General features: G+C 37.8%; 1 protein-coding gene across 1 annotated transcript in view; it reads left to right on the top strand.

The window, feature by feature from the left end:
* The window catches only part of AGTPBP1 (ATP/GTP binding protein 1), a 219,950-nt gene that overhangs the window by 80,577 nt on the left and 121,620 nt on the right, over window positions 1-17,753 (top strand). The window contains exons 10-11 of the mRNA XM_006875881.1: window positions 1,969-2,026; window positions 10,391-10,488. Of these exons, the coding sequence (XP_006875943.1) occupies window positions 1,969-2,026; window positions 10,391-10,488 (156 nt within the window). The remainder of the gene's footprint in view (window positions 1-1,968; window positions 2,027-10,390; window positions 10,489-17,753) is intronic.

Below are 17,753 nucleotides of genomic sequence, written 5' to 3' on the forward strand. Positions count from 1 at the left end.
ACATACACACACAGTCTCCTCATGAGGTAGGATGGTAAATCCATCCACTGGCAGGAAGGAATTCCAGATACCTGTGGGTTTTTGGAGATATACTATTGGCTGGACTCAATTTTGGGTATTCCCTCACAAGGCATTTTGGATCCTTTAATCATTGGTGATGTAGCTCTCTTGTCTGTAAGTTTTCTGCATGTTTTCCTGCTGGATGGAACCCTTTCAGATAGAGTACAAAAGTGAAACTTGGAGTTGAGGATCCTAGTTCTGCCAGCCATTTTAAGTATAAACACTCTTGACAGTATCTTCATCAACATCTTTCTTGCAGCTGTAGAAAACTGTCAGCTCTGAGGAATGGGGATGTACCCAGACAAGCCTTTTGTTGCATTAGAAGCCTGCAGTTATTATAAAGAAATATTTTTACAAATTGTAGTCATTTTTATTGGTTGTATTTTCTTGGTGTTATATATGACATATATGGTCTTTTTCTTCATGACACGAGTTAAGATATCTGAACACATGTGTTATGCCTATCCTAATTTTTTTTCTTTTCTAGGTCAGTGATCTGCACATTTAAAAATTATTCTAGTATATTCGGAGTTGGATATTTAGTATGTGGGGAAATAGAATGGTATTTGGAGCAGAAACTCTGGTTTTAAATCTTTGTGAGGTGACCTTGCTTATGGCTCTTATAATTTCTAAGCTTGAATTTCGTATTTGTTTGAAGGATCAAATGGGAAAATAAGTACTGAAAAACTTACAGCATATTAAAGTACCATCTGATATTAACATTGTTGTGGGACATAGTTTCATATTCACGATTCATTTTAAGATTCAGATTCCAGGACAGAAAATTAATCTCTTAAAACTTAAAATAGTGATATTCACATTATTCTTTTATAAGTTGAATAGCCAATTTATGAGCTATAACAGCTAGTATAGTTCTAAGACCCAGCCACATGCTGCATATACACATCTCTTTTCCTTTTAATTTCTTATACCTCTCTTAATTTCTTACTCTCTTTCTTAATCATTTTCCCTTTCTTCCTTTAATATTTTTCTCTTAGAAATTTCTTGATACTGTACTAAGGCATAAGGAGCTCTGGTAGCATAGTGGTTATGAGTCGGGCTGCTAACTTCAGGGTTATCAGTTTGAAACCACCCGCCATTTCGTGGGAGCATGATGAGGCTTTCTGCTCCCATAAAGATTTACAGCCTCAGGAAACCCTATACCAGGTTGCTATGAGTCGGAACTAACTCCACAGAAAATAACCAACCATACTAATAACCTATGTTATTGGTGTTGTTAGGCACCATCAAGTTGGTAGCGACTCATAGCGACCTTATGCACAGCAGAACAAAAAACATTGCCCGATCCTGGGCCAACTTCACTACTGTTGCCACGCTTGAGCCCAATGATGCTGCCACTTTCCCGATCCATCTCGCTGGGGGTCTTCATTATTTTCTCTGACCATCCTTAGAGTTGGCTATTCTTTCCAGGCTAGATTATAATGCAGAAACTTCATCTGGAAATGGGCCCCTCTGCTCTGCCTTGGACCATTGAACTTTTTATTTTAATGTACATAACACATATTTATTCTGCTCATTAAAAAAAAAAAAAAAAAAAAAAGCACCTTAATTCTAAAATATAAAAATAAATAAATAAATAAATTTCTCCTTTATTTATATGCCCCAGGCTTGCTGAATGCCCCCCTAAGTCATTCAGAGATACTGTGTTGTACTGCTGGTGACTTTTACCACCAAAGATGGTTCTGATTTCTGTGTAGTAAAAATAGTTATGGAAAGATAATACTACATTTTCAACATGAAATTCATTTTTCTTTTCTTTAAAAACAGGAATGCTTGGCAGTCAGGACCCTTGATCCTCTTGTCAACACTTCTAGTCTGATAATGAGGAAGTGTTTCCCTAAAAATCGCCTGCCACTCCCAACGATTAAAAGTTCCTTCCACTTCCAGCTGCCGGTCATTCCTGTGACTGGACCGGTGGCCCAGCTCTACAGTTTACCCCCTGAAGGTAGGACTGCATGGCTACTACTGGCTTTGGGCGGTTCTTCAAATTGTGCAACTCTGGTAGCTTTCACTTATGCACACCTCCTCAGTGAAGGACGGCTTGAAGGAACCCGAGCAATCTTCACATTTTATTATAGTTAATATTCCTATGAACGACAGTCAATTGAGGTCTCACTAGCTGCTCCTTGAAACCCAATTCGGGGTCACCATGAGTTGGAACTGAATTGATAGCCCTCAACAACTAAAATTAAGGGCAGCCACTCCTTGGAAACTCTATACAGTGAGTTGGAACTGACTCGATGGCACTTAACAACACAACAGCAACAATTCAGCATAGCAATATGGGATGTATTAAATATATGTACATGTGAGTTGTGAAAAAATTCAAGTATCATATAGGAACATAATGTCATAGTTTATATATAAGTTTCAAAGTATAAGAACATGAGTATCAAATGTTTAGGAAATCATAGTTGGATTCATTTTTGTAATTGTTTATGAACTCTAAATTCTTAAGTTAAAAAACGTAATCACCAGAAATATTATGTCTTATGTATAACACAATACTTGCATATGGTTTGCATGAATGAAAATACAAAATCATCAGGGGCAGGCTGTTTGTCCAAACCAGATTCCATGAGCCATTCTGACCTTGTATAGGATTTCCAAGGCCATAAATCTTTACAGGAATAGAAAGTCTTACCTTTTCACATGGAACGGCTGCTGGATTTGAACCACCAACCTTGCATTTAGCAGTCCATTGATTATCCTACAATACCACAAGAGGCCAAGTACAGGACTGCTTACCTGAAGGTTGGTGGTTCAAACCCACCAACTGCGCCTTGGAAACCTATCCAAGGTCACTATGAGTCGGAATCGACTCGTTGGCACTTAACAACAGACTGTTTGGTGTTTTTCTGCACAGTACTGTAGATATGTACTAAAAAAAGTAAAAGTTTAAACTTCTTAATGTGGAAAAAAGTAGAATTTACTTAATTTGGTTTAGTGAAATTGAAAAGAGAAAATAGTCTAGATTATTATTAATAAAATCTGTTAATTGATCACTTTTTTGGGAAAAAAAAGTCCTTTATTAAAATAATTATTTGAATTAAGGAATTAAAATAGTTTTTAGATAGTTTTATTATCTTTGATATAACTTTAATAGTGGTATATGTATCATAAGTTAAAGTTATGATTATATTTTTGAAATATTCATTAAAGTACAGATTTAATTGACACAAAACACAATATGAATTATTCAGAAATCTGTTTTAGGAAGTTTAAAAGACTAAGTCGTATGAGTAAGACAGATGAATGAGAGCAATGATTTAATATGTCTCTTCCATTCCATTTGAAATTACTAACACATTAAAAAATATGTACCAAATCTGAAACCACATAAGAGGGGGGAGTCTTCATTGAAAATATACAGATGAGTTTCTTACTTTTGTGGAGATATGAATAAATTAGAGAGCCATCTTCCTCTTCTAAGAAATGCAATAGCTCTGGCTACAATTGAGATGCCTCTAAAACCTAACTAGGAAGGGCAATCAAGAAACTGTTGGAATGCTGTTCTGTTCTACATCTTGGCCTGGGATTATAGATGTTTAAATGGTGGTTATGATTGGTAGCGGAGCTGATAAGGGTTCTCTGTGTTGTGGCAGATAGTAGCACCCAGAAGGAGGTGGGACATATACTATAGTATTGTTTATTTGGTGTCTGCAGTAGTCAGATGGCTATGGAAGGTTCAGTGAATTCATCAAACCTGGAAGAATGTTTGCTAACCAGGTATTCTTCTTAAAGAAATGACATGAACTATTATTATAGTCAATGAAGAGATGAATTAAAGGTGTAAAGAATGCAGAAGACATGAAGAATAATTGTACTAAACGTTGTTGTTGTTAGGTGCTGGAGCGTTGGCCATGGCTTGTAGCAAACCCATGCACATCCTAACAAACCACTGCACAGTCCTACGCCATCTTCACAGCCTTGAGCTCATTGTTGCAGCCACTGTGTTAGTCCACTTGGTTGAGGGTCTTCCTCTGTTTTGCTCAAGCATGATGTGCTTTACCAAGCATGATGCGCTTCTCCCTGCTGATGTATGAGACTCACCATGTTATTTCTAAGGAATATTCTGGCTGTACTTCTTCCAAGGCAGATTTGTTAAATTTCTGGCAGTCCATTGTGTAGTCGATATTCTTCACCAAACACCACAAATTAAATAAGGTATCAAATTCTTCTTTGGTCTTCAGCCTAAACATTAAAATTTGTGAAATTTATAATGCTAAATGGAGTCTTGGTGTGGCGCTGTAGGATAAGCACTCGACTACAAGGTCAGTTTGAACCATAAGATCAGCAGTATAATTGTAAGACTTTAATTAATAACATTTATCATCAGTAGGCCAAAGGAACTCAAATGATTAATGCCATTAAGAAATTTCATTAAAAATAATTTACAGTTCCAGATAAAATCTCTTAAGGATCCTGAACAAGATGAGTAGAAATTAACTCAGTAGCCAACAACATTACAAATAAGTGTGAGAGTGAAGTGCTAGAGAAGACCTCTCAATCAATCTTATTGAACATGATTTTGAAAGCTCTAGTCAAACCAGTGGAGTCCTGGTATGGCGCTGTGGGCTAGCTACTGTGCTGGACTTTAAAGTCGGTTTGTACCACAAGTTCGGAGTTTCAAGCTCACCAACCACTCCTTGGAAACCCTATACAGGGTCGCTATGAGTTGGAACCAACTAGAGAGCACACAACAACAACAACAACAAAGTCAAACCAGTAAAACAGGAAAATGGAAGGTGTTACCCATTTAAACAACCATTTCTTGACTTTTTTAGGGAGGATAGTAATGGCTACCTAGAAAATCTAGAGACTCAGTTGTAAAACGTAATTGTAAAAGTTTCATGATGTACTAGTTACAAGGTAAATAAATACAATTTAGTAACTTTCCTATGTATATGTGTGCATTTTAGTAAAAAACACTTTAAAAATGTAAGGGCAAGTCACCCTTTGGTATATGCTTCCCAGTATGGAAAGTCTGACTCTACTCATTCCTTTAGTGATTGCGGAATCTAGATGTCATATAATTAAAATTCATGTTGGCAGACAGTTTATCAAACATTTTATAGTAATTAAGTGACAAATAAGTTTTAAATAACTGAACCAAGAGTTGAGTTTTATTCTATTTATCTTAATTGATATTATAATTAAGCTCTGATAATGTTCATTCCTGGTAATGGTACATTGGAATAGCAAAGAAGGTCTGAGGTACTTGAAGCTATATGACGTTTTGTGTCTGGAGTATAAACCCAAAGAAAAATGTTATTATAAAGAAAAGTATAGGAAAGATGTGACTAAAAATTCAAAATGTCCTTTCTCTTTGAGACTGTAGTGCATTTTCCCTCTGTATCTAGGCAGCCATCTTTCTTGTTTGATGAATTTGATAGAATTTTCTGAATTCTCTCTTTATTATGTCCCCCTTTCTCTCCAAAAACCGGAATCCCCCTGTTCACCCATTACTAACTGCTGTTAGAATATTTTGTTGTGTACAGTATGAACTCTTTAATTTTTGCTGTCTACATTTTTATTGCACATAACTCTTTGCCTGGTCTTTTACATACGATGGGGCTTCAGAAAGTTCATGGAAAATGGAATTAACATATAATGAAACTTTCCAGAAACTCTTTGAAGCCCCCTTGTATATTATTTGCTCAAGTGTTTAGTAAGTAGAAGACTGAACCAGGTGTTCTGTCTCCAGATCCCATGCTCTGAACTACTTTGCAGCTACTTGTCACTTGTCCACACGATAAGGCAGGTGATCTTGAGCAGTACGCTTCTACTCCACACGATCTTTTTATTTAGCTTTTCATCATATTTTGTGTTGAGTAATTTTGCATGTGAGTAATGGGAATGAGAGGTATCGAGAAGCTAATGCGCTTTCTCAAGAAAGCAACCCAGAATTTGCATGTGTAACTTTGCCTGACATTCCATTAGTCAAAAATTGGTCATTGGGCTATAAGCACTTTAATGAAGGGTCAAATATATAACTTCCTGAAAAAACTCAGGGATTCTATTTCTAAGTGGACGGAAAGTAGAAAAGGTACTTTGTAATAAGTTACACTGTAATAAGTTTGATAACACACTATAACTTAAAAATGCTCAGTTACTTGTTTGAGAAGCCTCAAAGTGCTCGTCTGTGTTTCTTCTTTGTCTCTGCCATATGCATTCTTTCCATGTTCGTTTACATTCTACTTTCTAATGTATGCTTTCTTCATCCCCATTACTGCTGTACTGATCCAGACAACAATTGTCTTTCCCGCTATTAATTGGTTTCCCACATCCATATTCTCTCTACCTCACACCTGTCAGAGGGGTCTTAAAATTTTTTTTTTAAGTTTTTATTGTGAATGGATTGATCATTTACATGGGAGAACAACAGCTTTACACTCATCCCATCATATTTCTTTTTATTGCAATGATTATAATTCTCTCCATGCGTCATCATTCAGCAGTATGTACTTCTATTTCCTCTGTTGTATTGTTTTGGATGTACACCAAAACACTCAGGAATATACACTCATTCAAACACCCAAATGGCATACCCTGCAAGCCTGCCCCTGGCTGTCAGCACACAGCCCCTCTCCCTCCATGAGGCTAGAGTCCCCAGCTGCTCCATCTCTCCACTCATCATCTCTGCCTCTATCTCTGGTGTCACTGCTTCTCTGAATAGGGTCCCACACTCTACTCCCACTCTTCTCCCTTGATGGTCCCAGGTCCTCTACTCCTGGACTGGACTCCAAGATCAACCACTCTCCTCTTTTTGCTACAGAACATCTACCTTTACAGTTGCAACAATCACAGTCAGTCATTGATAACAGTTACTCACTGTTGAACCATAAGAGTCTTATCCCCATCTCCTTTCACTAGCCCCATCTATACAGAATGAAAACCTCTCAGTGGAGATTTCTGCCTCCCCCTGCACCCTCTGAAACTAAACTCCCTCTTGAAAACCTGTAAGCCAGTCACTTCTTTCCTTTATAGCCCCCCCCACCCCCACCATTTTAGGTAGCCAGTGTTTAAGTTGCCCATCCCTATCAACCCTGTTTACAGAGGGGATGGGAATGATCCTTACTGTGAATATTCCTTCCCTCTTGGTTGGTATTTTAAGCTACTTTATCCATAAGCAATAGGCCAAGTTCATGAAATAGTAGCGAATTATACTTGTTTTCTTCCTCTAGTAGAGTTCTGATCATTCAGCCATTGAAGTTAGGTCACATGGGTACTGTCTGCAAGTATAGGCATTCTTGTGCATCTCCTCAGACGGGTCTTTTGAAAATGCAGATATAATTAAGCTACTCCGCTTTTGAAAATCCTGACTTCTTTAGGTTACAGATCTAAACTATGTGGCTCTGCTATATATACATATATATATATATACCCTTCGTTTTCTCATTTTTATTGGTCACTCTTAACAAACATCCTGGTGTGACGCTAAGGGATCAGCATTGGACTGCTAGCCACAAGGTTGGTAGTTCAAACAGCTCACCAGCTGCTCCTTGGAAACCCTGTACACAGTTACTGTGAGTCTGAACTGACTCGACGGTGCATAGCAGTAACAACCCAAGCATACAATGCATCTTACTTATACTTCTTGCTAGTTTCCAAAGATTACATCTCACTTCTTTTTCTTAGCAGTATTATTTTATCTTCCTAGAAGCCACTCAACAAGTCATATAATCTAGGGATCTGTTAGACTTTCTTCAAAACACTCCTTAAATGTTATCTGATCTATGAAGTGAAGTGATAACTAATCAACCTTAGCCCCAAGTAGTTTGCAATAAATTATTCTATCCCTAGTTTTCCAGTAACATTATTTTTTAATACAAGATTTACCATTTTTATATTAGTCACATTAGCAATAAAACGTTGGGTAAATAATGGAGGCAGCAAAGACTAAGAATGTTCACAAATTTGGAAACCCACCAGTTGCTCTTTGGAAAACCTTATATAGGGTCACTATGTGTCAGAACTGACTCAATGGCACTTAACAGCAACAAGTCAAGTGATTGAAAAACATGACTTGTATGTGTAAAAGATAAAAATCAAAATTTAGTGAAGGAGCTGTTAAGGATGGTTGAGTGTTTGAAGAGCTGAATGATAAGAAAATTTCATTAAAGGCTGTTAGTGGATTAAGAAAAAGATTGGGAGGCTAGACAAAAAATGTCAAGTGTTTGGCAACACTATAACTTGAAAAGAAACTTTTGGTCTTTATTGCAAAGTTAGCATGTCATTGAGCCCTTTTTTCCTTATATGAGTGGGTGTTAGCGCTCATTCTCCTAGATGGTTAGAAACTGACCATGTCATTTGCCCTGTTAAGGACACCCAGTGGCAGGGAGTTTATATTTATATGCCTAAGAAGTGAATTCTCACAGTATCCACATGCTTCTAGTTACTTTTCAGAGCATCTTAGAAGGCACCAGGACTTTCAACTGGAAACATCCTGGCTAAATGAGGACTAAGCCTGGGGACTAATTTCAATCAAAAACCAACAAGGGACTCTTATCTGTTTAAGGTTTAGTTCAAGAGTCATAATATGTATGTGCTTCCATTAATGTTTATCTTCTATACTAGGCTTACTTGTTGACTCATTTCTGCTTTCTATCCTCATGAGCTCCCTTAGAGAAGGAACTCTATCTTTTTAAAATCCACATTAAGAAAAAAATTCTTAGTGTATAACTCAGTGCATGATACAGGGTTGTCATGGAAACAAATGGGAAATGAATTATAAAGAGATGATGTGAGTTGTTGAAATTTATCATGAGTAGGAAACAGGATTGACTTAGTATGGGTTCTCTAGAGAAGCAAAACCTGTGAAGCTTAAATTTGTATACATAAAGAGAGTGATCAAGGAAACGGCTCACACAGTTGTAGAGGTGGTCAAGTCCCAAGTCCATGGGTCAGATGTCAGGCTGGAGGCTTTAGGCTCATGCACCTGCAGGGCTGACAATCTAAGATTTGACATGCTAGACAGCAGGCAGGCAGGTTGAGCAGGTAAGATGGCAGGTTGCTCATGACTCCCAGGATCAACAGGCAGTAGAGTAGGCCACTGGCTCAACCTCAAAGAACTGGAGGTTGGATGATGAGCCAGATACAGGATCAGGACTCAGCAAAAAGCAAGCCGATTTTTCCTGAGTGCCCAATATATTGGAAGCAGGCCACACCCCTGAGGAAACGTCTTTTCAGTTGATTGACTGCTTATTACAGATCTCATCATGGGGGATTGCTACATCTTGACTGCCAAACCTATGAGAATCTTGGCCCAATTAAGTTGGCACAGAACCTTAACTATCACAAAGATCTTTTATTCTGGTAGATGTACCATATGTCATTATTAATTTTATTATCATAATTATGTATGTAACATTTATAAGTCAACATGTTAACATATTTTGAGTGTACAATTTAGTGATTTTTTTGTTGTTGTTACATGCCATTGAGTTGGTTCTGACCAAAACAACCCTGTATGGGTTTCTGAGGAGCAGCTGGTGAGCTTGAACTGCTGACCTTGTGGTTCAAACCGACTTTGCAGTCCAGCACATTAACCATAAACAAATACTCTTTGCTTCCTAAACAGTGGCTCCGCCTTTTCTCTCCCTCCTGCCTCTGTTGTTGTTGTTGTTAAGTGCCGTTGAGTTGGTTCTGACCCAGAGCAACCCTGGGTAGGATTTCCGAGGGGTGGCTGGTGAGCTTTAACTGCTGACCTTGTGGTTCAAACAGACTTTGCAGTCCATCACATTAACCCACAGCGCCACACCAGGACTCCATTCCTGCCTCTAGTAACCAATAATAAATTTTGGTTTTATACATTTGCCAATTCTTGTTATTTTACATAAGTGAGATTATATGAGGGGGCTCTAAAATTTCCATTATCTTTTAGTTCCATTATTTTTCCATGAACTTTTTTGAAGCCCCTTGTATAGTATTTGTCCTTTTGTGATTGACCTTCCTCAGTGAGCATAAAGTTTTCAAGGTTCATCATGTGTTGCATGAAACTTTTACTCATGGCTGAGTAAGTAGTAGTATTCCATTGACATTGTTAATTTTTAGAAACTGAAAACATCAGTAAAAGCCCATTCACTTTTATTTATTTATTCAAATTTTAAAGAATTTTCACATTATCATTGCTTTTCCAACATCAGAGGTAACCGTAGAGGCATTCTCTTAAGAAACCTCATTTACTTTTTTTTTTTCTTCCCTTTTGGTGATTGCAAATACTTTATATATATAACATTCTACCTTTGGATGTTCACATTGTGGAGTGCTTACCTCTGACGTATTTATAGCTCATTTTGTATTACAGTGGATGACGTAGTAGATGAAAGTGATGACAACGATGACATAGATTTAGAAGCTGAAAACGAAACTGAAAATGAAGATGACCTAGATCAAAATTTTAAGGTTAGTGTACATTTCTATTATTGATTAATTTGATGAATTGTATTAAACTGTTATAGGAGAAAGAGTGTGTAAACTGAGATAGCTTTTGTTTTTGTTATGTGCCATCCAGTCTCTTAAGACGCCTAGCTACCCCACGTGACAGCACAAAATGGCCCCATTGCATTTTCTAGACTGTAATCTTTATAGAAGCAGATCTATAGGTCCGTTCTCTCACAGAACTCCTGAGTGGGTTTGAACTATCAACCTTTTGGTTAGCAGCCGAGGGTTTCAACCATGCACCACCAGTGTCCCTGTTATCTTGTTTTGTCCATATCTTTTCACTGTAGATAGCCAGTAAGCTAACAAGGATGGACAAGTAAAACTGCTTTGAAATTGCTGTTCCAAAAAGGCCCTGAAAGCAATTTATTTTTCTCTTTCTATAAGAAGATTTTATCTAATTTTTCTGACTTAGATTTTGAAAGTGTTTAGGACAGTGATTTGAGAATCTATTGTAGCAACTTTTCCCAAAACATATTTCCAAACAATCTTTAGTAGGGAAGTGTCAGTAGTTTATAACTGATAATGAATCTTAGGTTTCAGTTAACTGGACAAGGAAGTGTACAGGATTGGTTATTGAACTGGAAGAAGATAACATGATTATTATATCACATGGGATGTTTGGTAAAAGAGGCATGTAAGTTTTCAGAAGTTTTTGCACTTCTTTGGAAGCTGGATACTTATTTTGCTTCATTCAGTAGTAGAGAAAACCACTTTGACATCTAGAAAAATGGTTGCTGATCTTCATTTGCCAACTGCTTAGGTTATTGCTGTCTTTTAAAAGGTGAGGCAGATAATAAAAAAATTATTATTTTGTCTAAGAGTACTACATCAAAATTAGAATGTCTCTGGAGGTAAAATTCAGGACACTGGAAAGAGAATTCTTGGTAGTAGATAGAGAAACATTTTCATTACTGCTAAATGTGGTCCTCAGGGCAAGCTTTGGCAAAATTGTCAAGTTGACAGATTAGCCAATCTGGCCTATTTGATGTTCTGTGTGCTGACCGCCAGAAGCTATAGAGACAGAAAGCAGTGTAGGCACTGATGGTTATGGCAGTGAAGCTGGGTTGAGTTTTGCCCCATCAGGAATGCTGTAACTGTTAAAAGCTGTGTGTTTGTGGATTTGAACTAACGTTTAAGTTAAAGAACTGGTAGCAACCAAGTTCAGAGAATTTAAAATCTGTATGTAAATCCTCGTGTAGATAATAGTACTTATATTCATATCTTTTAATTACCCCAGCTTGAGAAATACTGAGCGTGTTCTTCCTTTTTGGTTTTCTGATTCCAAATCTTTGCACATTTTGTTGTAATAATTGACTTTATCTTCTCGAGCTGATCCTTGAAATTTTCTGTTTGGCTCTTGGACCTCCTCAGTTCTTCCATTTGCTTTAGCATCTCTGTGCTGGAGAGCAAGTTTCAGTGTCTCTTTTGACATCCATTTCCTTCTTTCTTGTCTTGTTAATAACTGTTTGCTTTCTTCATGTGTGATGTTCTTGATGTCATCCCACAACTCTCCTGGTCTTTGATCTTTAGTGTTTAATGTATCAAATCTGTTCTTCAGATGATCTCTTAAATTCAGTTAGGATATAGTCAAGGTCATATTTTGGCTCTCGTGGACTTGTTTTCATTTTCTTTAGCTTCAGTTTGAATTGCATATCAGTAATTGACGGTCTGTTCCACAGTCTGCCCCTGGCCTTGTTTTCACTGATGATATGGAGCTTTTCCATCGTCTCTTTCCGCAGATGTAGTCATTTTGATTTCTATGTATTCCATCTGGTGAGGTCCATGTGTATAACCATCTCTTATGCTGTCTAAAGAATAAACAACATTCTTATCAGTGGAGAAAAGATTGAAGTTGTCAAGAACTTCATTCTTCGTCGATCAACTATCAACACTCACAGAACAGCAGTCAAGAGATCAGACGACGTGTATTGCATTAGACACATCTGATGCACAAGACCTTTTTAAAGTGTTGAAGAGCAAAGATGTCAGCTTGAGGACTAAGGTGTACCTGACCCAAGCCATGGTATTTTCAATAACCTCATATGCATGCAAAAGCTGGACAGTGAATAAGGAAGACTAGAAGAATTGATGCTTTTGAGTTATGGTGTTGGAGGAGAATATTGAAAGTGCCATGGACTGCCAACAGAACCAATAGATCTGTTTTGGAAGAAGTACAACCAGAGTGTACCTTGGAGGCCAAGATGGCCAAACTTTGTCTCTTTTACTTCGGACATATAGTTAGGAGGGACCAGTTACTGGAGAAGGACATCATGTTTGGTAAGGTGGAGGGTCAGAGAAAAAGAGGAAGACCCCCAACGAGATGGATTGGCCAAGTGGCAGCATCAGTGGACGCAAGCGTCGTAACAGTAGTGAGGTTGGCCCAGAACTGGGCAGTGTTTCGTTCTGCTGTGCATAAGATTGCTATGGGTCAGTACTGACTCAATGGCACCTAACAATAATAACAACAGCATATTCATATCTAGTATTTGGATTCTTTGTGTGTGTTTTGGGGCAATAATTTTTTCCTGATTAGTATTATAAAGCCTATAACTTTAAAATACTCATTTTTTTTGAGAGAAAACTTTTTGATATGTATTAAGTTTCCACGTCCATTAGAAACAAATGATATTAAATATAATTATTTACTTAAGTCGTCATGGCTCTGGATTCTCATGAGAAATGTCTGTTGTTTTGACGATTCCGTGTAAAGACAGAGCTTGGTGGGAAATAAAACTCAGTAGGAACTTTACAGTTCTAACACTGGCTCTGATTTTGCTTCTTGGAAATTGTTGTGTAAGTGGGTGAGTAGATACTTTCTTTTAACCATTTAAGGATATGTTGCATATATCATGTATCATGGTCCTTTACTTTTAAGTATGTCTTTGTACATTTCTAAGACGAGTGATGAGAGGTGAGTTGTCTCTTACATAACCATAATACCAGCATCTTAAATTTCCAGTGATAGAGCACTTTTACCTAATCTGTCATCCATGCTCAACTTTGTCAGTTGATCTAATAATGTCTTTTATAAGATTTTCTCCCCTTTCTATAGGATCTAGCATCAGGTATTGTATAATTATCTTGTCTCTTTCGTCTGCTTTAATCTGGAACATTTTCACAGCTTTCTTTGTCTTTATGACACTTTATGACACTGACGTCTTTGAAAAATGGAGTCATTGGCAGGCTGTATATGCTGAAGTAGCAATGATTGTTCACATTTTCTCCCCCTTTTCCCTCTTAGTGCAGTTGTTATTGTTGTTAATTGCTGTCAATTGATTCTGGCTCATAACAACTGTATAAAGTTTCTGAGGCTGTAAATCTTTGCCAGAGCAGATAGCCCCATCTTTCTCCTGCAAAGCAGCTGGTAGGCTTGAATCTCTGAGCTTGTGGTTCACTGTCCAGTGCTTATTCTACAGAAGTACTGCACTCCTCCTCAGACTGAAGTGCTGCCAAGTCATTTCCGACTCACAGTGACCCTGTATAGGGTCCAACTCATAGTGAGTTTCCGAGAAGTGGCTGGTCATTTGAACTGCCAACCTTGCAGCTAGCTGCCCAGTGTTTACCCTACAGTGCCACACCAGAACTCCTCAGTGCAGTAGTTATACTAAAAATAAGGAAAAAAATAATGGCTAGTGTTCATTGAAATTTACCCTATGCTGTAGGATAAGCATGGTACTTTAAGCCACAAGGTTGCTGGATCAAACCCACCAGCCACTCTTTGGAAACCTTCTACAGGGTGGCTGTGAGTCTACATCACTTAACAACAACAACCCTATGCAAGGGTAAATAAAAAAGTATTGCTACAAAGTCATAGTAACATTTATTAAACAAAAATATCAAAATGTGAAGCTATTCTTTCTCAACACAGTATCCATTTCAGTTTTCGGAAGGTGGTGATTCCATCTCTTTAACCTTTTCCCAAAGAATTCTATAGAAGCAACAGTTTAGACATCTTGAGGGACTGAAATCATGTTTCTTTGAAATGTACTTTGAATTTTGGGAACACAAAGAAGTCTGAAGAGTCACCAGAAGATCTGTTCTACGAAAAATCCATAGGGAATCCTTAACCTACCCACCCTACAGCCCTTCTGGTCATCTTCATTAGCATCGATCTTCTTAAAAGATTGATGGAAAGATCAGCGCATCTTCATCTAACAGTCTTTGTACCCACCCAGCTGATAGCATACTGAGGCCAAGATGTTTGATTGCAATTGAAAAAGCCTAGCAATGTGGAATCACTCTGTCAGAAGCTGTTGCATCGATGACAATATTATGGTCTTCTTCTACCAGTACCTGGACTTCAGCCACAACTTCATTCATCATTGTTGACAGGTTTCCCTCTCTTGGCTCATCATTGAGGTCTTCCTTGATCTTCCTTAAAATGTTTGATCCATCTAAGATCTGTTGTTTTATGTGGGGCAGCATTCCTGTAAACTTGTTGTAAAACTTCAGTCATTTGGGATGATGCCCACTTGAGTTTTATTAAAAATTTTATATTACCCTTGACCTCAAAAAATGTTTACCATGACAAAAAACGTGCCCCCCCAAAGTATTTTTAAGGCATCCTAATGAGACTAATCTCATTGAATGATGCAGAAAGCATCAAGAGAAGATGGAAGGAATACACAGAGTCGCTGTACCGAAAGGAAATGGTTGATGTTCAACCGTTTCAAAGGTAGCTTATGATCAAAGAGCCAATGATACTGAAGGAAGAAGTCCAAGGTGCATTGAAGGAATTGGCAAAGAACAAGGCTATAGGAATTGATGGAATCAAAATTGAAATCTTTCAAGAAAATGTGGCAACACTACAGGCATTCACTTGTCTGTGCCAAGAAATTTGGAAGACAGCTATCTGGCTAACTGATTGGAAGAGATCCATATTTGTGCCCATTTCAAAGAGAGGTGGCCCAGTGGAATGCGGAAATCATTGGACAGTATCTTTGAATATCCCATGTGAGTAAAGTTTTACTGAAAGTAATACAGAAACGGCTGCAAGCATACATTGACACAGAACTTTGAGAGGCTCAAGCTGGATTCAGAAGAGGACATGGAACAGGGGATATCATTGCTGATGTCCGGTGGATCTTGGCTGAAAGCAGAGAATACCAGAAAGACATTTACCTGTGCTTTATTGACTATGCAGAGACTTTCGATTGTGTGGATCATGACAATCTATGAACAACATTGTGTGAAGTATGAATATTCCAGAACACTGAATTGTGCTCATGAGGAATCTGTACATGGACCAAGAGGCAGTAGTTTGAATATAACATGAAAACACTGAATGGTTTAAATTTAAGAAAGGTGTGTCACAGGGTTCTATTCTTTCACTATACTTATTCAATCTGTATGCTGAACAAATAATCCAAGAAGCTGGGTTATATGAAGAAAAACGTGGCATCAGGATTGAAGGAAGACTCATTAACAACGTGCTATATGCAGATGATACAACCTTGCTTGTTGAAAGTGAAGAGGACTTAAAATATTTACTGATGCAAATCAAAGACCACAGCCTTTGGTATGGATTGCATCTCAATGTAAAGAAAACAAAAATCCTCACCACTGGACCAATAAACAACATTCTAATCAACGGAGTAAAGATTGAAGTTGTCAAGGACTTCATTCTTCTTGGAAGCAGTAGTCAAGAAATCAAATGATGGATGGCATTAGGCAAATCTGCTGCACAAGACCTTTTGAAAGTGTTGAAGAGCAAAGATGTCAGCTTGAGGACTAGGGTGCACCTGATCCAAGCCATGTTATTTCAATAACCTCATATGCATGCGAAAGCTGGACTGTGAATAAGGAAGACTGTAGCAGAATTGATGCTTTTGAGTTATAGTGTTGGAGTATATTGAAAGTGCCATGGGCTGCCAGAAGAACGAACAAATCAGTGTTAGAAGAAGTGCAGCCAGAGTGCTCCTTGGAGGCCATGATGGCCAAACTTCGTGTCTCATACTGTGGACATATTGTCAGGAGGGACCAGTTACTGGAGAAGGACATCATGTTTGGTAAGGTGGAGGGTCAGAGAAAAAGAGGAAGAACCCCCAGAGGGATGGATTGGAAAAATGGCAACATCAGTGGGTCAAGCGTGGCAACAATTGTGAAATTTGGCTCAGGACCGGGCAGTGTTTCTTTCTGTTGTACATAGGGTCGCTATGAGTTGTTACTGACTCAATGGCCCTTAACAACAACAACAGCAGTGAGACTAAGGCAGCTGTATTACTGAGAGAATTTGTCTTCAGCCATCTACTGATCACAGATACATGTTTAACCATGTTTTATTTAGAATATTGTACAGTTTTATGCACTGGAATCCTAGTAGCGATACTTTTTACTTACCTTCAGATTAACCGTTTCATCTTCTGAGCAATTCTTTATGGAATATAATATTATCAGCCCTGTCTTATAGATAGTAAATTGAAGCACAGAATGGTTATCATCTGAACTTCAAAGTGGTTGACAAGGATTCAGAATAAAATAGTCAAGTGTGAATGCCCATTGTCTTTACCACTGTACTCTATTAAATGTTATTTTTATCCAAGGGCTGTAGGCATCCAAGGACTATCGGATTGTTGGCTGTTTAAGGTTCTGTTGTCTTTTTCTTCTTAACTGCTGTCTCCTTTTTTTCATTGACTGTTGTTACATGTGAACTTCCTTAAGTTTTCTTCTTTTTGTTTGAATTCCTTCATTGTAGTGGGTGTAGTATTTGTTTGTATTTTTTATTGTGGTTGGTGCTTAGAGCCTTTTTTTCCCCTTTTTTCATACATAGTGGTTCCATTCCCTTTGCCTCCAATTTTTCATCATCTGTAGAATTTACAGAAACATGAAGGCTCTAAAATATGAAGGCTATCATCTCTAGATAGCCAAGACTTTTCTGTATATAAGCTTCAATTTTTTCCTCCTTCATAACTTCACAACAACTTTAAATAGTAGTAGCAAGTTATTTTATTTCATTCCTATGAGCCTCTTACTGAATTCTCAATGTGTTGTAGTTTTCTTTCCTCAGTGTAGGTGTTTTACAGGTAGGATATTTTTTGAAAAAAGAAAAAGTAAAGAGACATAACTTAAGGATGTATTTTCACAAAATAATATTGATCTAGTGGAGTACTGGTGTGGTGCTGTAGGATAAGCACTGGACTCTTGAAACCCACCAGCCATTCCTCAAAACCCTATCCAGGATCGTTGTGAGTCAAAACTGACTCAGTAGCACTTAACAACAAGTGATC

This window comes from Chrysochloris asiatica, unplaced genomic scaffold (assembly GCF_000296735.1).
Source record: "Chrysochloris asiatica unplaced genomic scaffold, ChrAsi1.0 scaffold00344, whole genome shotgun sequence".
NCBI lineage: Eukaryota > Metazoa > Chordata > Mammalia > Afrosoricida > Chrysochloridae > Chrysochloris > Chrysochloris asiatica.